Below are 25,580 nucleotides of genomic sequence, written 5' to 3'. Positions count from 1 at the left end.
TCAACATTTACAGAACTGTGAGCCACATATCTTTCAGTACTTTTATGCTGGGACTCCAGTTACACATATTTTAAATATCTTTATATTCTTCCACAGGTTATGGAAGTTCTGTTCATTCTTTTTCATCATTTTTCCCTCTGTTCTTCAGATTGGGTAATTTCTGTTGGTCTACCATCAGGTCACTGACTCCTCTATAATTTTTAATTTGCTGCTAAAACCATCTAGAGAATTTCTTATTTTTGATTTTATATGTTTCAGTTCTAGATTTACATTTGGTTCTTTCTATAATTTTAATTTCTCAGCTGAGATTTCTTATCTGTGTAATCATTGCAGATATCTTTTCCGTTACATCCTTGATCATACTTAAAATAGCTGCTTTAAAATCTTTGTGTGCTAGTTCTAGAATTTAGGTTATTTCAAGGTTGCCCTTTGATTGTATTTTCGCATTTTCCTGTTTCATTATATGTGTGGTACAGTGGTTCTCAAAATTTTTGTCTTAGGATTCCTTTTAAAAATTGAGAGCTCTCAAAGAGCTTTTGTTTATTTGGGTCATACCTGTTGATACTTATGGTATTAGAAATTCAAACAGAAAATTTTTAAAAATTTGTTTGAAAATAATAAAATCATTTTTCATAATATAAATAACATTTGGGTTAAAAAAACCAAATCTTCCAAAACAAAAATAAATTTAATGGGAATAGTTGCATTGCTTTACATTTTTGGCTTCATATTTGGTTTAATAGAAAATTACTAGATTCTCATTTCTGCTTCCAGTATGTTTTTTTATATTAGTCTGATTGAAGTATATGAAGAAAATCCACCATCACACAGATATATAAAGTTGGAAAAGAAGGGAATATTTTAATAGCCTTTTCAGAAAATTGTGGATATTCTTCTTTTATACTACACCAAAATTTGACAAGTAGTAATTTCTTAAAGGTTATTTGCAATGTGGAATACAAAACCATATTGATGAACTTTTCATATTTTTATATTAAAATCCATTGGTCTGTATTGCACTTTGAATAGATGTTTTACCATCTTGTAACATCATGCATGGTTCATTTAGAAAATACAGGCATATCTTGTTTTATTGTGTTTTGCTTTATTGTGCTTCACATATATTATGTTTTTTTTAAAATAAATTAATGGTTTTTGGCAACCCTGCATTGAAGAAGTCTATGAACACTATTTTTTCAACAACATTTGCTCACTTTGTGTCTGTGTCACATTTTGATTATTCTTGAGATATTTCCAAGTTTTTCATTATTTTTGTATTTGTTATGCCAATCTGTGATCAGAGATCTTTGATGTTATTATTGTAATTGTTTTGGGGTACCATCACCTCACCCATATAAGGCAGTGAATTTAATCGATGAATGTTTATCACACAGAATACTAAAAAGATGTGTACTCAAAGGCCACGATTTAAAAAACTAATAATTTGCTTCATCATGAACAATCTTAAGTGAAACCAGCTTTTTTATTTTTAAAGTTTTTTAAACTGAGTATGTGGCCATGAAGAATGCAGTGACAACTAGTTCAGTTTGGTGCAGCTATCTTGATTAATGCTAAGGCAGCAGCATTTTGACCCACTATTGTTTTTTGCATCATCAGTACAAAAGTCAATACAGTTTTTCCAGGATAAATAATGAGATTCAAAAAAGTTATTTAACACTGATTATTTAATTTAGCACCATTTTTGTTGCCAACCATTCACATAAAGGAATTCTTTGATGATTAGTTGTTATTGATTCTGGACAAACAGAACTAAACACAAAACTCAAACTCCAAACTCTGTCTTCTCTTTTAGTTACCAGCCAGGTTACTTAAAAGCCATCTCACACATGTCGAATGCAGGCATCACCAGAGTTTTGAGCATGGTATATATGCAGTCTGTGATTCTCTGTCTGGATTTTTTTCCTTCCTTCTCAGCTAATATGGCAGCCACAAATTCTGTTTCTGTGTTTCCTTAACTGGTAAGACTGCAGGTTTCCATCCAAAGTGACTGCTTTCTGACTAGCTTTTATCCCCTGTGGGAAATCTGGAAATGCCCCAAGGGAGAAAATAGATGTATAAGGTAAGCCCATCTTATTATGCCTCCCTCCCCTACAGAATTCTGCCTTCTCCAGTGCTGCCTGTCTTGTCTCCAGTGCACTTAAACAGTTGCTGTCTGTATTTTCAGGAGGTTTTAGAGTTTTTCTCTGCAGGAGGATTAGTCTGATACAAGCTATTCATTCCCTCAGGGCCATAAGCAGGAGTTCTAAGGCCCAGAATTGAATGCATTATTTCACATGTGCTCTGATGAGTACAGAGTTGGATTATTATCTTCCTGAATAATATTTTAATTAATGCTACTTAATATTACATTAGGTTTTTGGCAGCCATATCCCACTGTTGGCATGTATTACACTTGTGGACATCCAAAATCTTAGTCTTCTCCTTCGCCCGTATTTTATTGCCAACCATGTCTCCCTTATCTAATAATAATAAAGTATTCCTTTGTGTTTAAAGCTGAACTGTTACTTTATTAAATTTGGGTTTTTGTTCTCAACCATTGGAAACCTCTTGAATCTTTTTTTTTAATTCTTTTTTTTTTAATGTTTCTTATTTTTGAGAGAGAGACACACACAACAGAGCCTGAGCGGGGGACAGACAGAAAGAGAGGAAGACACAGAATCTGAAGCAGACTCCAGGCTCCCAGCTGTCAGCACAGAGCCTGACACAGGGCTGGAACCCACAAACCATGAGATCATGACCTGAGCTAAAGTTGGACACTTAACCAACTGAGCCACCCAGGCGCCCCGAAGCCTCTTGAATCTTTTAAAGCTTGTTTTTTTCTATTCACATTCCAGTCAACTTTATATTCTTTGAAGATCCTGTGTTCTATTTTGTTGCCATTTTGTATAGCTATGGAAATCATCACCACAGTTTTCTCTGTTGGAAATAGTAAGAAGTTCCCTATTCAAGTAAGGGGACACAAAGGCAAATTTTGTTATCCTCACAGTTGGTTAAGCGTCCGACTTTGGCTCAGGTCGTGATCTCACAGTTGGTGGGTTTGAGCCCTGCATCGGGCTCTGTGTTGACAGCTCAGAGCCTGGAGCCTGCTTCAGATTCTGTGTCTCCCTCTCTTCTCTCTGCTCCTCTCCCACTCATGCTCTGTCTCTCAAAAATGAATAAACATTAAAAAAATAAAAAGAATAGCACAGTACATATGTATGTACACATATATACACAAATTTTCCCTGAACATGCGACAGTAACATCATGACCCCTAAATATTTCAGTGTGTATTTCCTAAGAAAGAAATATTTTTTTATATAACCAAAGGATAAAGTATATTTGGATTTTGTCAGCTTAAATTCTAATTCCAAGTTTCTATATTATAATGGGATATTCCAACTTTATCATTTAGCTTAGTAACCTTCATTATACTACTGTCCCATCTCCATATGGAATCGAGTTTAGGGTCAAGTATTGCATTTAGTTGCTATAGCTCTTTAGCCTTTAGTCTCATGGTTGTAGTAAGGAATAACTCTCACTTCTTATTTAGCCTCAGTCTTAGGCAGGCCCTCTGTACCCAGACCTCAGGGCTGGGGCTTTCTTACTCCTGTTCCCCACCCCTCTACATGTAGCCAAACTCTGCCTTTTGTCTCTTGCAGGGAGGTGCTGGGTGGCATTTTGGTCTTGAGATAACTTAGGTGGAAGATAGAGTTTGGAGATATGTAAGAAAATAAATTTTATTCTGTCCATTTGCTAGAGCTAGTCTGTAAGTTTGGCACTAGGCTTTCTAGGAGCCAGTTCATATTGGGAAACAAGATCAGTGTCCTGATTTACAGTGTCCCTAAGGTAAAAAATAAACTAATTGCACATGGGAAGCATAATTTGGCCTGTTATCAAGATCAGAGAGAGATATTTATCCCTTGAGCCCTCATAAAGAGGACACTATTGATTAACATCCTCAACAATACTTTTACTATAAATAGGACAGTGGTTTCATAGGGTGTTTTTTTAATAATGTCCCTCAGTGTCAGCCAGTTGCCTAATATTTTAGGTACAGTTCTGTAAGGAGCCAGAATTATTTGGTTTGGGGCTTGCTGGTGTGGTTTTCCCAGGATAAAATTTCAGAGTAGTGATTTAGTTGCAGAACTCTTCTTCAGATGAAATCTTCTCAGGAAGCCCCATGAGTAGCAGGGAAAGTGGAAATGAAGTGGGGTGGTATAACCAAGAGGGCTGCTAACATAGCCCTTTCCTTTTTCTTTTTCCTGAAAAGGTCTCTATGGCCCCTCTGCAGAATAACTAAAGCCCTGAGCACATTTTAAAAAATCACTTGTCCATGAAAAACTGGATTGCATAGCCTCATACAGTTTTCCACAAATAGATCTACCTGAAATGAATTTTGATTTTGCCCTCTGTTAGTGTATATCAATATTATGTTGTACCAATTTTTCCAGCTCTTTATTTAGTATTATTTCCCCTATTCTCAGGCACTGATCTTTCTCCTTCTACTTCGGAAGTCAACTTGTTCTCCCTATAAAAGCAAAACAATACAGCTTACCTTTGTACATCAAAGAAAGGTGAGCCCTTTCTAATTTAATGCTAATCTCTCTAACCTGTCCTTGGATTCCATAAATTCCTACCTCCTTCAGGATAGTCCATTATTTACTCCCATGGTCTGGATTCAGAACCTCTCTGTCTCTACTGGCTCATTTTCATAATCTTTTTTTTTTTTTTTTTATTCATTTTTGAGAGAGGGGGTCAGAAGGGGCAGAGAGAGCAAGAAAGAGAATCCCAAACAGTCTCTGCCTGTCAGCTCAGAGCCCCATGTGGTGCTCGAACCCACAAAATGTGAGATCATGACAAGCTGAAATCATGAGTGGATGATTAATAGATAGATAGATAATTAATGCTTAATAGACTGAGCCACTCAGGCGCCCCTCTTTTTTATAATCTTAAAAAAGAAAATTCAGGGCTCCTGGGTGGTGCAGTCGTCTGACCATCAATCAGACTTTGGTTCAGCTCATGATCTTACATTCGTGAGTTTGAGCCCTGCATTGGGTTCTGTGCTTACAGCTCAGAGCCTGGAGCCTGCTTTGTATTCTGTGTCTCCCTCTCCGTCTGCCCCTCCCCTGCTCACGCTCTCTCTCTGTCTCTCAAAAAATTTTTTAAAAAGTTAAAAAAAAAAAAAATCCTTTGTCTTCCCAACAGCCTCTTTTCCCCACTAAGCTATCACCCATTTCATTTCTCTTGTCAGGCTAAGCTTAAAAAAGTAGCTTACATTTGCTAAATCCACTTTGCTTCCCATTCTTTTCTATTCATTTTGAAAATATGCATATATAAAAATAATATAGTAAACACCTTTGTTTTTACTACTAAATTAAAAAATATTATAATACAGTTGAAACCCCTGTGTACTCTTTCTTTAATATATATGCTTCCCTTCTCTCAAAAAGTAACCATTACCCTAAATTTGGTGATGGTGATTTCATACATCTCACTTTTACTGTGTATCTACAGTTCCCTAAACAGTCTGTAGCTGAACTTTTCAACTTGAGTACTATGAATGATTTACAAGTGTGACGAGATGTTGATCCTCTCAGCCTTTGGAACGGGAGACATTATGACTAGCCGGTTTTGTAGCCCAGTGCACCATATAAATGGTACCATTTTCTGTGTGCCATGTTGTAAAAAAGTTGAGAAACACTGATAGGTAATATCGTTTTGTATACATTTTGAAAACATTATATCAACAGCATACTGTATGTGTTCTTTATGTTTTTAAGTCTCATGTTTGAGATTCTTCCATTTTAATTCAGGTGAAGGTTTTTCATTTGTGTTTCATTGATGTATGGTATTCTGTTATATAAATATATCACACTTCACCCATTTTCCTACTAATGGATGCTTATTTAGGTAGTCTATAATTTCTGCTGTTATAAATACTGTTCCTTGAAGATTCTTCTGGCTCCTTGTATGTTAATGTTTCCCCAGAGAAGTGTGCCTGAGAGTGAAACTGCTCGATTACCGGAAATGAAGTGTTCACCAAAGTGGCTGTTTACACTTACCAGCAGTTTATAAAACTTACCTTCTCCCATCCTCTTTGAACTTTGGTATTTTTGGTTTTTTAAAGTTTTGTGGTTCTGGAGATAGATGGTAGTTCTGGAGATAGCAGTGATGGTTTGCACGACAAGGCAAGTATACTTAATGCCACAGAACTATGCTTAGCAGTGATTAAAATGGTAAATTTTATGTTATGTATACTTTGCCACAATTGTTTTAAAAAAAGCTTTGCTAGTCTAATGGGCATGAATCTCAGTTTTTTATTTGCTTTTCCCTGATACTAGTGAGGTGTCTTTATATTCTAAATTCCATTAATTTTTTTTTTCTCTCTGAATTTCCTGTTCCTATCTTTTTGCCCATTTTTCTTTTGAATTGTTCTTATCAACTCTTGGAAGTTTTTAATATCTTTTGGATACTAATCTTTTGGTTATGTGTGTCACATACATGTTCTCAGTTTTTAGCCATCTTTTTCTTTATATCTTTTGATAAACAGAAGCTTTTAATTTTAATGTGGTTCAACTTACTGTTTTCTTTTTTGGTATCTACTGTCTGTATTGTGTTTAAGAACTATTTTGGGGCGCCTGGGTGGCTCAGTCAGTTAAGCATCTGACTTCAGCTCAGGTCATGATCTCGCAGTCCGTGAGTTCAAGCCCCACGTTGGGCTCTGCTGACAGCTCAGAGCCTGGAGCCTGTTTCAGATTCTGTGTCTTCCTCTCTCTCTGACCCTCCCCCGTTCATGCTCTGTCTCTCTCTGTCTCAAAAATAAATAAATAAATGTTAAAAAAAAAAAGATTTTTTTTAAAAAGAAGTATTTCCTGGAGCGGCTGGGTGGCTCAGTCGGTTAAGTGTTTGACTTTGGCTCAGGTCATGATCTCACAGTTCATGGGTTCAAGCCCCGCATGGGGCTCTGTGCTGACAGCTCGGAGCCTGGAGCCTGCTTTGGATTGTGTGTCTTCCTCTCTTTCTTCCCCTCCCCTGCTCGTTCTTTGTCTGTCTCTCTCAAAAGTAAATAAACATTAAAAAAATATATTTCCTAAGACAAGGTCTTATGATACTCACCTGTATGTGTTTTGAAAACTTTTAAAATTTGCTTTTCACATTTTAGTTTATAATCTACTTGGTTTTATTTTATTTTTTATTAAAAAATTTTTTTTAATGTTTTTATTTATTTTTGAGACAGAGAGAGACAGAGCATGATCAGGGGAGGGGCAGAGAGAGAGGGAGACATAGAATCCAAAGCAGGCTCCAGGCTCTGAGAGGTCAGCACAGAGCCCAACACGGGGCTTGAATTCACGGACTGTGAGATCGTGACCTGAGCTGAAGTCGGACGCCCAGCTGACAGAGCCACCTAGGCACCTCTACTTGGTTTTATTTTGATGTTTGGTGTGAAGTAGGTGTTCAGTTTTTTCCTTGTATGACTAATCTCCTCCTCCACTGATCTCTAGTGTTACCTCTTACAAGTTTATATAGCACACAAGTCTATTTCTGGGCTCTCTGTTCTGTTCTGTCAGTCAGTGGTTTATCATTGTACCTGTACTGTATCTAAAGCTTTAGTAATAAAATTATGTAGTTGGGCAGTATCCCTTTTCCCCATTCTTCTCCAGAATGGTCTTAGCTGTTCTTGGCTCTCTGCCTTTCTCTTGCAGTTTTAGAATTAGCTTGTCAAACTCCACAGTTGAAGTTTAGATTGGAAATGTAGGTTGTTTTGCCCAAATTTAGTGTGATTCTTGCTATTGTGTAGTTATTGAAAATTCAGAGAACCTTAAATGATAAGAATTCACCAAGGTTTTCGACATAATATAAAATATTTAAAACACCAATTACTTAGTTGTTTCACACTTACTAAACTCATTATTTAGTATGTTTCTGGACAGAAGGCAGTGATACTGGATGGTATCAAATATTTCTTCTGCATTGCTCCAAACATGTATGAATTGTTATATGAATAAATAATGAAAGATTTGCTAAAGGCAGATAATTCTTAGTTAATAACCAACGCCATATAATATACTGATTGAGGACTTGCCCAGGTGAGATTTGGTCATGAGAATTAGGAGAATTCAGTGGTGAGTCAGGGTGCATGGGAGGAGTTGGTAAAGGGGCTCACATTCAGATGCTGAGAGGTGATGGACAGTTTTCTTGTCTCCTAAGACTCCAGAAATAGATGCTGTGAATCATTGTCCAAAGCCAGGTAAGCAACAAGATTAAAAAAATCTCAAAATGGATATCTCTTTGTGTTCCCATTAATTGTAGTTATACAGTGTGAACATAAGATACGATCCTGTCAAATAGCTGAGATACAACTGTTGAGTGGACACAAAAGTCTCTATGAGATTCATAAGCACTTTACATGTGCACTCATGCAAATTCATTATTATTCTGTAAAAAAATTTATTTGAATAGTGAGTTCTGGATTTAAAAAGTACAAGTTGTAACAAATATTCAGGCAGCAAAAATTCAAGTGAACTTATGGATGCATAGATTTAATTGGGGTGAGTTGACATCTTTGCAATATTTTGTCTTCTATACAACACCATGATTTTATTTCTCCATTCAAATAGTTTTATAATTTCTTTATAAATGTATACAGATAAATAAGGAATGCTATTGATGTTTATATATTGCTTTCATTAACTTATCTGTAGATTCTTGGGTGTTGTACATGCATAGTCATGTCTTGTCTTCTGGAAATAATGAAATTTTGTCTTATCCTTTTGTTTGATTTTTTTTTTTTTTTTTTTTTTTTTTTTTGGTGCTGTGTCAGCTATTAACCTGGACATTGTTAATAGAAGTGGTGATAGTAAATACCCTGTCCCTTATTTTCCAGGAATTTCTTCTAGGTTTCACCACTAGGTATAATGTTTGCAATCTGTTTTATCAGATTAAGAAAAACAAGAAACAGAAATTTTCTATAATAGTGTCATATAATTATTGCTTACTTGCTTGCTTGCTTGTATAACCTTGGACAAATCACTTCTGTGTACCACAGTTTTCTCAACTGTATAATGGTGATAATAGTCTCTATCTCATGGTAAATAGTAAAGATAGAATAAGTAATATGTAAAACACTTAAAACCATACCTCACATATAGTACAAGTGCTATGTGTTGGCTATTTTTATAATTATAAATCCTTGTTTGCTAAGAGATTTTTTGTTTTGAAATCATGAACAGATATTGAAATCTTATTTCTATAACTCATATTTGGCAGTCTCATTGGATTTTGTTAGGACATTAATTAATATTTGTTGAGCTTAGTAGAGTGTCAGACTTAAACTATGACTAGAATTTAATTTGGCTTTTTAAGGCTTGGCATATTTATTGGTACTTCCCGTTTTACGTTTTTCTCTGAATTGCCTTTTAGAAGCTCTGTTTGACTTTACGTCCTATCCATCCAAACATGTAGGCTTATTGCAATCATTAAAGAATCTGTTATCTACTGCCAGGGAAATATGTTTTTACACTTAGTGCAACTTCTTAGTGGAAGTAGATTACTTTGTATTTTGGTATTTTACTAACAGATCAGTGGTCTGTTTATAACTCTGAGAGTAGGGGAGTAGTTACTAGGTGAAGAAGCAGTTTGGGGGAATTTACCAAAACAAGAAATTTTGTTTTGGGGGTTCTGTTTTGAAAATTCACTTATGCTGAAAAAGTCTGTGTAGGAGCAAACTTTATATAGAGTTATTTGTATACAGCTGGGACTGAATTTATGGACTGCTTTTCTGACTTGCTAAAAAGCTAAAGATTGACAAGCCCTTTCATACTGCATTATCCAGCTTGGCTTTTAACTCCAAGAGAACTGTGTTCACAAATTGATGCTCTATTCCTTTGGGGTTGGTATAGAAGCATTAAATTGTACTAAAATATTCATATGTGAGTGCATTTAGCTGAAAGCAATTGATGTTCTATTCCCAAGAGGGCAAAGAGAAATGCTGTATGGACCTGCAGTCCAGAAAACACCCTAAGCATGCTTCTTAAAGGTAATTACGTGGCCAGGATGATCAGAGTCCTTACAGTGAAGCTTAAAATGACAAAGGAGAAGTTGTAGAATTTATAAACTGAGGTTAATATGTATAAATTGTTCAGTTGTGTAACAGTTAAAAACTTAATTGGTAAAAATTAGTTCTAATTACATCTTTGAGTTCAAATTATAGCTTTGATTTATTTTCTTAGCTTATTTTCTGATTTTTATTAGACTGATTTCTTTAAACATTTATTCCCAAAGACCAAGATCAGTGAAGTTTTTTATTCATTACTATTTTATATATGAGGTTGAAATTTTTAACTTTTGGAGAGTCTTGGGCTCTTTTTACATGTATAACTGTTTAAAAGCATGCCACTGTTATGATAAACTGACATGTCTTGTAGGCAGTCAATCTAATTTAATAACTGGCAGGAAAATCAATAAGAGTAGACAGATCTTTGTTGCTTTGTTATAGCTATCTTTGTGTGCTAACTTGGAAAGAATAAAACTATTCTAAATTTCTATTTTTATTCTAATTGTATTTTTGGTTCTTTCATGTAAAAGCTAATTTATTTTCTCATGTATAGTTTCAGATGTGATAAACATGCACACAAATGTCAGAGAACATAAGACATTGTAAATTAAATAAAATGGAGAATTGATCATTTAGCATACATACTTCTGTCCTTGTGTTCACTTTAGGGCCAAAGATAATTGAGCACTAAAATCTTGTACAAAAGAACATTTGAATGACTTAATCTAATATCATTCTATATTAATATTAACTGAACTTAGTCTGAAAAGGAATTTGGGAAATGGTGTTTGGGACAGAAGAATGTATTCCATTTCCTTTTTTGTTTTTTTAAAGTTTATTTTAGAGAGAGCATGTGGATGAGCTGGGGAGGGGCAGAGAGAGAGCAGGCTCTGAGCTGTCAGTGCAGAGCCCAACATGGGGCTCAATCTCAGTGAGATCATGACCTGAGCCGAAAACCAAGAGTCAGTTGTGTAACCGACTGAACCACTCAGGCGTCCCCTCCATTTCCTTGAAGTGAGGTTACTTAGAGGGTCTCTGGTTAGGTTGGATGAATAGTAAATTTATTATTTTCTTACAGGTACTTTCTTTTTCCATATTATTAGTGCCACTAAAAGTCTTATAACTTGAGAAAGTACTTCAAAGAGTCTTTGTGTAACTTGGGCTGAACTTTACAACTCTGGTTGCTTTTTTTTTTAATCTTAAAAAAAATTTTTTTAACGTTTACTTATTTTTGAGAGAGAGACAGTGTGAGCAGGGGAAAGACAGAGAGAGAGAGGGAGACACAGAATCTGAAGTAGGCACCAGGCTCTGAGCTGTCAACACAGAGCCTGATGTGGGTTTCAAACCCACAAACCACAAGATCATGACCTGAGCTGAAGTCAGGCACTTAACCAACTGAGCCACCCAGGCGCCCCTAACTTTTACTTTTTAGAACAGTTTTAGCTTTACAGAAAATTTGCAAAGAAACTACAGAGAATTCCTATAAATCTTGTACTTGGTTTCCCCTATTATATTTCTTTAACATTATGTGAACTATTTATTTTTTATAATTGTCAAGACCACAAGATTCTAGAACTTAAGTTTTTTGAAGATGGAGAATTATGTGAAGGCTTCTGTCATGGTGATAACTTTCTAATGACTTTTTTATTATGGTATAAAATCTAATAAAATCTGCCATTTCAACCATTTTTGAGTGTACAATTCAGTGGTATTAATTACATTTACAGTGTCATGCAACCGTCACCACTATCTATTGTCCAAAATTTTCATCACCCCAAACTGAAACTGTATACCCATTAAGTGGTAACTCTCCATTGCCTAACCCCCACCCCTGTTTCTGGTAATCTCTGTGTACTTTATGTCTCTGTGATTCTTGCCTATGCTAGGTATTTCAAGGAGGTGGAATCATATAATATTTGCCCTTTTATGTCTTATTTCATTTAGCATGATTTCAGATTTCATTTATGTTGTAGCATGTATTAGAATTTCATTTCTTTCTATGGCTGAAAAATATTCCAGTAATCTTCCATGAACATTTTGTTTATCCATTTATCTGCTGGTGGGTATTAGGTTGGTTTGTTTTCACCTTTTGCCTATTGTGAATAATGCTGCTATGAACATTCACATACAAGTATCTGTTTGAGTCTGTTTTTAGTTGTTTTGAGTATACATCTAAGAGTAGGATTGCTGGGTCATATGGTAATTCTGTGTTTAGCTTTTTGAGGAACCTTCAAACTGTTTTCCTCTGGTTACTTTATAGCTCTCATGAGGTCCTGGGCATAGAAGTTACCTTAAGAATTTTAGAGTAAAGATCAAGAAATGCTGTGCAGAAGCAATGGCCTAACTCTTCTTAGTAGTTTTAGGAAAGCGGCAGCTTGGTAAGTGAAAAGAATACTGCCTGGAGGTCAGGTTCTGGTGCCATCTCTGTTTTGTGGACCTCAATTTTTTCATTGATACAATAAAGTGATTACATAGATAATCTTAGAGATGCCTTACTACTCCAAAATTCTATGTATGTATATATAATTTAGCATGTTCTGACTTAGATCAACTAAAACCTTGCTGACAAAAAATTTTATAGTCAGATTTCTTACTTGACCTGCTAAAATGCAAAGGTCTGTAATAGACTGATTGTATATCTAAGTGTTTTGATGGCATGTACCCAAATATTTCAATGTAAATTAATCACCTGAATAATTTTAGTAAAGTATATAATAATATTCACTTTTTCTGGCTTATGTTTAAACTTGCATTGCAAGTCACAATGCAGTTGATGTTCTTATTTTCTAAAAAAAATCTTTTAACTTTGCATTTGAGCAAATGGGTTATTAAATTTATATTTTGAACTAAATAGGTGTATAATGAAGTATATGCTGGTGGTATAATTTGTCATCTGCTTTGGACATATTGTAACTAAGCTGTTGTGAAGAAGACATTTACTTGGCCTCTTCTGGGGAGAAAAGGTGGGCCGGAGAAAGAATATAGAAGTACTTATGTCTAAAGATGAATTTAGGATTTCAAAGAATCTTTGTCTAAAAAATCCAAGCTATATATTCTGTGCCTGGTAAACACCAAGTCCATCACATTCATGTGAGGAACCTTCAGAGGCTACATGAAGACTGTTAACTTTTTTTTTCCTAGATGGGCTTTCTGGCTTTGCTTCTAGGCCTTTCCCATTAGGTTATTTAGAACCAGATACTGACTTCATTGAAAACTGGATCAAAGTTTTTATCTGAAAGTATTGGCTAGTTTTTAGTACATGTTGTATAAACATTGTCAACAACAATTAAGAAATAATTTCCAACTCTTGCCTCTTCTGTGAGTCAGTCTCTGACAGACTTGTAGCTAGTCTGTGTTTATGGAGGGCCTGCAAATTCCAATTGATATGCAAGTGGTTGGTAGAGAGAGGAATGTAAAAGATGTAGCTTATGTCCCTTCTCAGAATATGAAACTTATAGCTGTTGTACTAACTGATATCTTTAATAACATGGGATAAAAATTGTTAGCTAAAATTGATAGTACTTTTTTATATATAAACTTCAGTTTATATATAACTTAAGTTTATATATAAGTTAGCTGTTCATTTCATCTCATCTTGTGTTAGTGTTTTTTCTCTAAGGTAAATATGCTCACTGCACTTTTATAGACTAGTGGCTTCAGTTGAAGCATATTACCAGTACTGTCATAATATTCAGTTATTTGTGGTGTAGTAGAAAATGTACTGAATTTAATATTAAAGTACTTGGGTCAAGAAGCTGGCCTTTTATAGGTACACTATATGTATAACCTTGAACAACACACCAAGCCTGCCTGAGCCTGTGCTTTCTCTTCTATAAAATGGGAATACTTTTAAAAAATTTTTTTATTAAAAAAATTTGTTTAAATGTTCATTTATTTTTGAAGAAGAGTGTGAGTAGCGGAGGGAGAGAGGGAGATATAGAATCTGAAGCAGGCTCCAGGCTCTGAGCTGTCAGCACAGAGCCTGATGTGGGGCTCGAACTCGTGAACCACGAGATCATGACCTGAGCCGAAGTCAGATGCTTAACCGACTGAGCCACCCCGGTGCCCCTAAAGTAGGAATAATTTCTATCCCATAGAGTTATTGTTATAGTTAAGTGAGATAATGTATGTAAGGTACACCATGGAACTCTAATGATTAGTATACCATCTTGACTCCTGATAAAACCTGAGGTAGTCCTAGTATAGGAGCATTGTCTAATGGCCGGGGACATACCTTCAGCTTTAAACCAAGAGTATGGGTAATGTCCTCCATTCATGTTAAAACTCAGTTTAGCCATAATCCTGCCTGAGAACTTCATAATACAGGCAGAGAACTGTTGGAGAAAAGACCCATAGATAGTTGTGCCTTGTGTTTTGGAGCCTCTTCCAAAAAGAAAAGAAGCTTAACACAATTTGGCAAACAGAGGAAATAGTTTGGCCTTTTAAATGAGCAACAGGATGAAATACAGCAATATTAATGCACAGGAGATTTGCAGTAATTAGAAAATATAGTTTGGTGAATCTACTTCTTAGAGATATTCATTATTTGCTATGATAAATTCCATTTAATTCCTAACATGGCATTTGTCCTCTGTTTGTGTGTTGTGTTTTAGCTGTAACAGTTGCTGTTTAAGGTAATGCCTCTGTAGTCTTCTAAATAAGAAGGTTGAGAAAGCATTTGTTATCTTGTAAAACTGTTGTCCTGTCTGCGACAGTCTTAGGGGTATTGTTTTTGAGCACGTAATATTGGATCTCTGAACTCTAGAATTGCTTTTATCTTCCTTCCCTAGCTCTGGAAAAGGAGACTGTTGGTAGAAAAGAAGTTTTAAACCTGATTTTTATTTATTTTATTTTATTTTATTTTATTTATTTATTTTTTCAACGTTTATTTATTTTTGGGACAGAGAGAGACAGAGCATGAACGGGCGAGGGGCAGAGAGAGAGGGAGACACAGAATAGGAAACAGGCTCCAGGCTCTGAGCCATCAGCCCAGAGCCCGACGCGGGGCTCGAACTCACAGACCGCAAGATCGTGACCTGGCTGAAGTCGGACGCTTAACCGACTGCACCACCCAGGCGCCCCTAAACCTGATTTTTAAAGAGATGAAGCAAGGGTGCCTTTGTGGCTCAGTAGGTTGAGCGTCCGACTTTGGCTCCCGTCATGAACTTGCAGTGCGTGAGTTTGAGCCCCGTGTTGGTCTCTGTGCTGACAACTCAGAGCCTGGAGCCTGCTTTGGATTCTGTGTCTCCCTCTCCCTCTGTTCCTCCCCCCTTGGCACTCTGACTCTCTCAAAAATAAATAAAGATTTTTAAAAAATTATTTTTAATTTGCTTAAAAAAATAAAGAGATGAAGCAATGTTGGCTCAGCTTCTCTGCTCTGAAAGCTTCTAATTAAACTAATATATTCTTATTTTGTATAAACAAAAAAGTAAATGTTTACACCTTTCCTTTCTACTTTTTTTAAAGTAAAGCAGATCTGAAGTTGCTATAGGCAGAATACTGCCCAATTCCAGGAAAAAGTGAATGTATGAGTTTATATCATAAAACTCATGTAATTTCAATTTCATATATATATGTTTTACATAGCCAATATGGGTCTTGGTATTGAAACTGGGGAATGTATCTCTCTATATTAAGATTGTGTTCGAATTTTGCAAAGAAATTTACCCCAACTTTCTAAACCAGTCTAGGAAGTTGGGCGAATTTCTAGCTTTACAGCTAGTGCTAAATGCAATAAAGAAACTAATAGGTATCAATGAAAAGAAATTTTTCCAATACATTATCCCAGAAGAATTGTATCAAATTAATAACTTCCTTGAGATGCTGGTAGTTGCCTCTTTAAAGTGGAATTTAGGGGTGCCTGGGTGGCTGAGTCAATTGACTCTTGATTTTGACTCAGAGCATGATCCCAGTGTCATGGGATTGAGCCCTGCATCAGGTTCCATGCTGTGCATGGAGCCTGCCTGAGACTCTCTCTCTCTCTCTGACCCTCTCCCCTACTCTCTCTCTCTCAAAATAAAAAAAATAATAAAAAGTAAAGTGGAATTTAGGTAATAGTTGGCTGTCCTTTGCCTTCTACTTTAGAGATTTAGTGATCATTTAGTAATAATAACATTAATAATAACACCAAACATAGTTTGAACACTATACATGCACTGTGTTATTTAATAATCACAACAGTTGTATTAGCTGCAGTTATTTATCTCCATTTTGCACATGAGGGGATTGAGATTTTGAGAGGTTAAATAATTTGCCTGAAAACAGATGGTAGGGAAGAGTTAAGATCTGAACCCATCTCTCCCTGATCTTTCTTATTTAGTTATATTAGTGATTGAATAAATGTAGTGGTTTTGTGTTGTGTACTTATGCATTTCAACTTTCTTGAGTTGAGATCTTAGCTCATTAATTTTCTATCCTTGTTTCCTAATATAAAAAATTTTTTAAGTTATAAATTGTTTTTTGTTTTTGGTTTTTTGTATTACTTTAGCTACATCCTACAGGTGCTGATATACTTTGTCCTTTTTTGGTGTTTTGTTCCAAGTATTTTGTGTGTGTGTGTGTGTGTGTGTGTGTGTGTGTGTTTATTTTATTTATTTGTTTTGAGAGGGAAAGAGAGTGGGGAAGGGAAAGAGAGAGAATCCCAAGCAGTCTCCCTGCTGTCAGTGCAGAGGCTGATACAGGGCTTGAACTCATGAACCATGAGATCATGACCTGAACTGAAATGAAGAGTCAGGTGTGGGGCACCTGGGTGGCTCAGTTGGTTAAGCGTCCAACTTCAGCTCAGGTCATGATCTCATGGTTCATGGGTTTGAGCCCAGCATCCGGCTCTGTGCTGATAGCCTAGAGCCTGCCTTGAAATCTCCCTCTCTCTCCCTCTCTCTCTCTCTCTCTCTCTCTCTCTGCCCTCCTCCACTTGTGCTGTCTCTCAAAAATAAATAAGCATTAAAGAAAAAAAATTTTAAGAGTCAGGTGCTCAGCTGACGGAGCCACCCAAGCTCCCCTTGTTCCAAGTATTTTTAAATTTCTATTTAAACATTTTTTTAAAAACTCAGATTATTTAGATACTTTTTTTTTGGAAAAGTATGAGTTTTTAAGGATAGATTTTTTAGGTCCTTCTAGAGTTTTAAGAAATACATTACTTATGAGAGGACAAAACTTGATAGTTTCTTTTCAGAATAAAAATTAACTGTATTAAGCCAGTAGTTTTCGTGTGCTTTTGGTTTTCCTGTAATAGTCCATACTACCTGAAATTTGATGGACTTTTGTCATCATTTATGACACTATTGGCTGCTCTTTTGTTTAATCTTGATGCCTCTCATGCTGGTCTTCAGCTTTGTTATACAACTGACTTTTCCTTTTCTTTCTCTTTCAAAGTTTAAAACAACCTATAAATGCTCTTATTCTGAGCCAATACAAGCAAAGCAGACACGTGAAACTAAAGTCGTTTTATCTGTAGCTCTCCTTTCAGACCATGTGCTACAGTACCTTTGTAGAGTGTACAAGAAAGTTCTTTAGCTTATTCTAAAATTATCTTGGATCTGTGCTATCCAGTACGGTAACCACTAAACTACATGTGGCTATTGGACACATGAAATGTAAATTAGTCTGAATTGAGATTATTATTAAAATTAATTTCACCTGTTTTTTACTTTATTTAATATGGCTAATAGAAATTTTAAAATTAAATATGTGGCTCACACTATGTATCTTTTTTGGATTTAACAACATTAGACAAAAATTGGCGTTAGACAAAAATCACAATGTGTAAGTCAGAGACCACTTTCTCCTTAGCTTCTGCACTAAAATCCTCTGGAGAGTAGGACTCAGATAACACCCCTTGAATTCCAGGTTTCCTGCACAAGGTTTGGGTTAAGCAGGAGTGATGTTAGTACATTCTTTCTGAAGAAAGTAACTGAAATTCAAATAATCTACCAGAGAATATTCTGGCCATGTTGATTCCACAGGTTGGTTAGATTTCTGTAAAAGTATTTTAAGACTGCATTGTAGTCATCTTTCTGTTTATCAGACATGCAGGTTTATCAGTAAGCTAGGACCAGTAAAACCTGCATTTAATAGCTTATTTTGTCTGAAGGACTAAGGGAGCCAGAGTAGATGGGATAAGCTGCAAAAGTGGGCTCCTGTTGGGCAGAAGATAGAATTGACTACAGAGCAGTGTCATCCCCTGACCTTTTCATTTCTCAGTGGCAGATACTGAAAGCATTTGCACAAGAGACCAGAGCTCTGTCATACTTTGATGTTTTTTCCCTTAGCTTGGATTATAGATTTTTATTACTTTACCTTAACCTATGTTGCTAGACTGTGAGCTTCTTGAGGACATGGGACAAAGAATCATAGTTGTCTTTATAGCCCCTATAAAGTATAACAGCAGTATCAACAACTATGAAGTCTTAGTTAACTCTCAACTTTTTAGTCTCTCAACTTTTTCCTGTTATGGCATACTTAGAAAATTACAGTATTTGTACCACAGAGAATTTTGGCTTCCCTGTGCTTCTAGTCTATACAACTTTTTTGTATGAATTAGGAGAAAAGTACCCCTTTCTCAAGTTACTTTACCGCCATCTGTTGGAAAATTATTGTAATAAATATGCAGTTCTGTAATGACTATAAGTGATGGCTCCCTCCAGAGCTGTTCCGTGTACATAGTTGCTCAGCTGTACATAGTAGCCTTGAGATTACCTCAGGAGCCCACCTGGCCAATGAGTGGGCTGAGAAAATCAATATTTGAGCATACCTGAAGGCACATCAGTGTCTTGGGAAACTAGATACTATGCCAAGGACTGAAGCCTCACAGTACCCTTTGAAGTAGGGTTCTTATAATTCCAGTTTTTCAGGTGAGCAAGCTGGGGCATAGAGGCTAAATAGCTGGCCCACAGTCACAGGTCTACCAGGTGGCTGAACTGGAATTTAAACCTAGGCAATGAAATTCTAGAGCCTAGGTTCTTAATCATAGTGATATACTCCTCTTGTAAACCTTTGTTAAACCACACTGGATGCAGCACTTTCCAAGCCCTATTCCTGTTTTCATCTCAGCCCACTGTAAGGTATTTTAGAGCCCTGCCCCTGAATTCTTTTGTTGAGCCTGTAGCTGTAGTCTTTTTTAGGTTTTGACAAGAGAAGAGTAATTTGTGCTTTCTCCTACTGGTCCTTGTTTCTGTTGAAGTGAATGCCATCCCTTCTTTCTATTTCAGAATAACCTCTGGTCCTCTTACCACCCTTTCTTTTTTCCCACAGTCCCATCCCCATTCTTCATTTGCAGAATGACCATCCCAAACTGCTGCCAGCTCATGTAGGTTGATCTAGTCTCACTTCTAGATTCTCTCCCTTTGTTAAGGCTGCTAGGATTTTATCTCCAGAACTACCCCTCCCTACTTCTGTGTCTGTTCCTTTCTTTAATCCTACCTTTTTTTGAACCCTTAATTGCTGTTCTTCCCTCCAAGTCACCTCTCATTTTCTCTCCAAACTATCTTACTTACTATCTGATTTTAGAAGGAAAGTGCCTCAGGGCAGGGATTGCCTTGTTATGTTGTGAAGCAGTGTCTAAAGTGCTCCATAAATTAGCATCTGTGGAGAGTTTTATACATACTAATTATTATTATTGAAATACAGAAATGCTTTCTGAGCCATGAGGAAGCATCCTAATAGTCTAATTGCCTGTACATGTTTTTTAAAAAAGAAGAAAAAAGTCTCTCTTCCTGCCTCAGAGAGCTATCAGATCTCAGAACAGAAGCCCAAATCCCAGGACTCTTTCTGGTTATTATTTCAATGCTTTTATATTTATTCAGAGAACTATGTTTGTAAGACAGTAAAATAAGATCCCGTTGGTCATGTGAACCTATTTGGACCACTTATACTGTTCAGAGAGGCAGGAATGGCCCCTTGGTTTGCTTTGGCCCAGAATCTTTTATTTCCTTTGTGACATTTATGGTTAAAGTCAATGGTATTCATATCTCATGGGGTTTAAAGTAAATTTCATTTATATTTATGTAGATGTTTACTGCCAGGATGATCATTTTTTATTAGCATTTTATGATGCAAATGGAGAAGCTTTTAAGACTTGTTGAATTTTAATGTAGACATGTATGTTAGAAGGACTCATTTACAGAATTATTGATCCTTTACAATGCTTGCTTTGAGAATACACTTGGAAGAGTGGTTAGTGAGACAGTTTTCTATCTGTACGTTTGTCTTTCTAAATAACTTGCTTTATAAATCTTATTGTCCTGGTTTTCCTGAATGTGAGATTTATTAGTAAGTGTATTTTGATTAACAATTTAATGAATGATCTTTTGTGAAAAAAATGCTAGTCAAAATAAACTGAAATGGTGTTAAAATTATCATTTGAAGTTACCTGTAAATCTTAAATAAAAAAGTGGTGCTTTTTCAAAGAAAAGAAGCTTGTTGACCACTCCATGCCTGATCATATATTATATATGATCATATATATATATAGATAGATGAGATATATACATCACATATATATGAGATGTATATATCTCATCTATATCTATATCTGTATCTATCTGTATAGATAGATTGTTGGGATTGGGATTGTTTTTTATCCTTTCCCATACATTTTACTTCCTGCAGCCTAAGACAGTCTTTTAGGCCAAATTGCACTTACTTATCTTTTTTTTTTTTTTTTTTTTTTAATTTTTTTTTTTTCAACGTTTATTTATTTTTTGGGACAGAAAGAGACAGAGCATGAACGGGGGAGGGGCAGAGAGAGAGGGAGACACAGAATCGGAAACAGGCTCCAGGCTCTGAGCCATCAGCCCAGAGCCTGACGCGGGGCTCCAACTCACGGACCGTGAGATCGTGACCTGGCTGAAGTCGGACGCTTAACCGACTGCGCCACCCAGGCACCCCGCACTTACTTATCTTTATAGAGCAAGCTGAATTGGGAAACAAGCCCACATAATTTTTAGATGATTTAACTTACTTTGGGGATTAAGTTGTTTCCTTTTACAGGGTACACAGTGGTACCTTGCTGCTCTAGAAGCAGTTGGACAATTTATGCCTTTAAAGATAAGACCTGGGGGATATACCATCCCCTGGCCTGGTCCTGCTGGAAAGAGTTAATAGATTTCAAGCTGCATAAGAGCTTATGGATCATCTATTCTAGAAGTTCTTAGCTCTGGCTGCACATTAGAGTATCCTGTGGAGCTTTTTTAAGAAGCTCTAGTGTTGGGGCTGTACCCCTTCTGTTTGCAATTGGGGAAACTGAGAGAGGGAGAAATTGGCTTGTATCCAGCCACATACCACACACGCTTAGGTATTATGAAAAATCCTTATTCTCAGATCTTAGTTGAAATGCTGTCACATTTTGGAGTGAGCAGTTATTAAATTAGATCATAAGCAGTGCAGAAAACAGGGTGGGACCACCTGACACTGTCATTGACTTTGAAGTGTCTACCCAGTAATAAAACATATAAAAATAAAAAGCTACCTTCAGTGCCTTCCACCTTAATCATATTGAGGAGAGTCTTTACTGTCAGTTGTGATGAAACCATAGTGTCAATCTGTTTACATAGTGGGTGAACCCCCCTACCCAAGGTAGGACTTGCTAGTTCAGTTTAGGTGTGGGGAAAAGCTTTTCAGTTAAAGCTTTAATTATATCCAATAGATAGAATGGAGCAGCTAAGCTCTTTTAATTAAGCACTGATTAAATTGGTTTTCCATGATAGTTTTATTTTTCAAACATGGACACTTTAAATTTTTTAGATAAGGGGACAGAGAGCAGCAGTCAGTTATCATTTTCTTTATTACTTTAGTTATTACTGGGGGTGAAGGGTTAGGAGGAGACACAAATACTGTCATCAACATTTACTTAGAAACTACAGTCTGGGGGCCCTTTTATTAAGTGCTAGAAATACAAAGGTTACGCCTATGCCTTCAAAAAGTTTATATTCCTTACTTAGGGAGACTGTGTGTGCGTGTACACATGCATATGTGTCTGTTAGAACCTCTTGAGGCTGATTTGTAGTTTTGGTTTTTCTGAATATGAAGTCTAATAAATATATCCTAATTATCATTTTTAACAAATTTCTTTTTATGAGAAGCCAGACAAATAAGTCAAAATATATTTTAGTATGTGTTTATATGTTAATGTACATTGTGTGTATATTGTGAATGGGTATATACAGAATGATGAGTTAAAGTGTGATTATCTAAAAGTAGCCCAGGGACGCCTGAGTGGCTCAGTCGGTTAAGCGCCTGACCTTTGGTTTTGGCTCAGGTCATGATCTCGTGGTTTCGGGAGTTCAAGCCCTGTGTCTGGCTCTGCGCTGGCAGTGTGATCCTGCTTGGGTTTCTCTTTGCCCTTCCTCTACTCGCGCTTTCTGTAAATGAATGAATAAATAAATAGCCTAGACAAAAAGTGCTACCTCACAGGAAATTGTGAGATTAAGTGAAACAGGTGATGTAAAATGCTTAATATAGTGGTTGGCACATATTTAATGCTCATAGATTCTCATCCACATGTTTATTATTCAGAGGAAAAAGAAGACTATGGATTAGGGAGATCAGGGAAGGAGGTAAGCATAATTTAAGTAATACATATTTCATCTTTTCTATTTAAAGTATCTTCAGTCTGAGACCTGAATTGCTAATAGCACATACTGTGGGAGATACAATATAATATATATAAGTATGTATTAATGATAATGGTCTCTTTTGTTTCAGGAGCTTTATATTGCTGTAGGAATATCTGGAGCCATCCAACATTTAGCTGGGATGAAAGACAGCAAGGTAACTACACAATAATAATGATCCTAAAAGAAAGATTTTTATATTTTAAAATTTTGGTTTCACTCTGTTTCCATATAGTTATACAGTGTATGTAAGTTCAGCCATTCAGATTAACATTTCTTTCAGGAACTGAAAGAAGTACAAGCTGGTGTTCACTGATTGAAGGTGTACCATTGGTAGGAAAGGCAGTGCCATGTCAGGAAAAAAAAGTGTGACCCTGAGTCCCAGCTTTGCTACTAGCTTACCACATGATGTGTCCTGTCTGCACCTCTGTTCTTTGCCTAACACAGGTGTTGGTTGATGATGTCTGAGGTCCCTTTCAGCTCTGAAATTAGTGGATAGAAAATTTAGGGTGAAAACAGCTTGATGAGGTTCTGACCATCTAACTAGTTTATGAGATTTCTCATCCCTGATTCTCTATCTGCTTTACCCTGGTCCCCTAAAAGTCCCACCCTCATATGTCAGCACAGCTCCTCTTCTCAGGCTGTTACTAAAGTGTGACGGACACGTTTGGAGTTGGAGCATCTTAATATCTGAGTAATTGTTAAAAATACAGGATGTAGAGGAAACACTTGATTTTAAATTGTTGCTTGGACTATATCGGGAAGTCCTGTGTAATGACTCTGTGAACATATATTTCAGAATATGACACATTAATTCATGCATACGAATGTACAGTTTGAATTATGAACTTAGTCTTTCATGAAGACAGAGATGCTTCTGACACTCTGGCTTTTATGCATTCAGATGGAAGTTTGATATAAAAGGTAATAAAACTTTTAACAGGTTTAACTTCTAACTTGAAAAAAATGCATCCACTACCTCCTTGTAACCTCTAAATGAATTGGCCCAAAACCAGTCAGATTTCACAGTTGGATGGCAGGTTTCTTTACTGAGATATGAAAACAAGCAGTGCCAATGGGGAAAATGTTATTGCTGCATTAAAGAAAAAAAAAAAACACTCTAGTACAGTAACCTTAAAAAATACTTTTAGCTGGGCCAGTTCAGACATATCTAATTCTGCTTCTCTAAAATAAAAGATTCTTCCTGCCAAGAAGTTCCTGGTAAAAATTGTCATCCCATGCCAGCAGGACTAGCTTGCAGGAGAGATGGAGTAGCTAGTATATGTTAAAGCAAAAAGGGAACAATTGAAGTAAGGAGACCAGTGTTCGGGAACAATCTATAAGAAGAAATTTGAGCCAAGAGTTTGTCTGTTTATGCAGTCAACAAATATTTATTAAGCACTTAGTTTGTACCAGATGCTGGGGATGCTTAAATGAAAAAGGCATAGCCCTTGTCATCAGTGCCTTATGTGGGAAACACAACAAATTTTGGTTAAGGTCAAAAATGGGATATTAGAGTAATTGGTTTATATCTGATAATCACATTGCATACAAGCTACAGTTTTAATTAGCATCATGGTATAGTTTAGAGAATATGAGATTTGGTCGTTATATCAAATGAGTCAATGTAATGAAAGCACTTTTTGAACTATATATGTATTAATTTCATTGAATACAATCTGTGCTTTAAAAGTTGTGTAAGGAAGGGGAGCATTCTTAAATACTTTAGTGATTCCTTGCCCACAGTTGTGTGCTCTTGCTTTAAAAATAACTGCTATACAGTAGGAATGAAAAAGCTTTCAGATGAGTAAACTGTCAGATGTTTGACTAGGTGGCCTCCAGGAAAATCATTAACCATCATTAATTAAATAAATCTCTGCTAGTTGCTGTGAAGCAGGCTTACATATTCCCAGAAGAGAAACACCTCCATACAAATCAAATGCTTGTGATTCAAAATGTTAGTCCTTGTGACTTTGGATTTAAGGTTCATATTGAAACCATCATTTATTGTCTTTGACCACACATGTTTCTCTGGAATGGTAGTTACCTGGACTGCACTGTGCTCTAATCTCAGATATTCTGGAATATTTTCATCTCTTTGAGGGACCCTAGAGGAATTACACATATGTCATAGAGCCTATATTTTAAGCCAGCCTATATATCAAAGTTCTTCTAAAATGTGTTCCAGCTGTTTTCATGTGATAGAGTAATAGGCATTAGAAACTTAATTTTACTTCTAGAGAAATGAATTATTATAATCTATTAAAATAACACCACATTAGGGGCGCCTGGGTTAAGTCGGTTAAGTCTCAGTCGGTTAAGTCTCCACCTCTTGATTTCCACTCGGGTCATGATCTCTCCATTTGTGATATTGAGCCCTGCATCAGGCTCCTTGATAATTTTATTTTATTATATTGGCTTCTTGGGATTCTCTCTCTTCCCCTCCCCCACGTGCACATGTTCTCTAAATAAATAAACATTTTTTTTAAAAACAAACATTTTTTTAAAGCAAAAATAACACCACATTAGAATCAAATATTAGAGTCAATACTTTACTTATTTTGAGAGTGAGTGCACACGTGTACACGTGTGCATGAGTGCAGAGAGAGGGATACACAGAATCAAGCAGGCTCTGGGCTGCCACTGCAGAGCCCCATGTGAGGCTGGAACTCACAAACTGTGAGATGATGACCTGGAGCCAGTATCAAGAGTTGGACGCTTAACCGACCGAGTCACCCAGGTGCCCCTAGAGTCAAAACTTTAATTGCAGTGGTGTTAGAAGCACCTATGGAGAATACCAAACACTTTGTAACATATACGTAAATCTGTTATTAATAAATTGGATAATTGGTAAATGCAGCACCTTTTTGTGTGACTATTTCTTCTTAATCTGTTACTAATTGGTCATTATA

At 36.2% G+C, this 25,580-nt stretch overlaps 1 protein-coding gene across 3 annotated transcripts in view; it reads left to right on the top strand.

Moving 5' to 3' along the window:
* ETFA (electron transfer flavoprotein subunit alpha) overlaps positions 1–25,580 on the top strand; it is a 78,158-nt gene that overhangs the window by 39,445 nt on the left and 13,133 nt on the right. For all 3 annotated transcript variants that reach the window (XM_030317621.1, XM_030317619.1, XM_030317620.1), the window contains exon 10: positions 22,760–22,825. In XM_030317621.1, the coding sequence (XP_030173481.1) occupies positions 22,760–22,825 (66 nt within the window). The remainder of the gene's footprint in view (positions 1–22,759; positions 22,826–25,580) is intronic.

Source organism: Lynx canadensis, chromosome B3, assembly GCF_007474595.2.
Source record: "Lynx canadensis isolate LIC74 chromosome B3, mLynCan4.pri.v2, whole genome shotgun sequence".
NCBI classification, from domain to species: Eukaryota; Metazoa; Chordata; class Mammalia; order Carnivora; family Felidae; genus Lynx; species Lynx canadensis.
The sequence above is the reverse complement of the archived record's forward strand: the minus strand, read 5'-3'. Positions and strand labels throughout refer to the sequence as shown.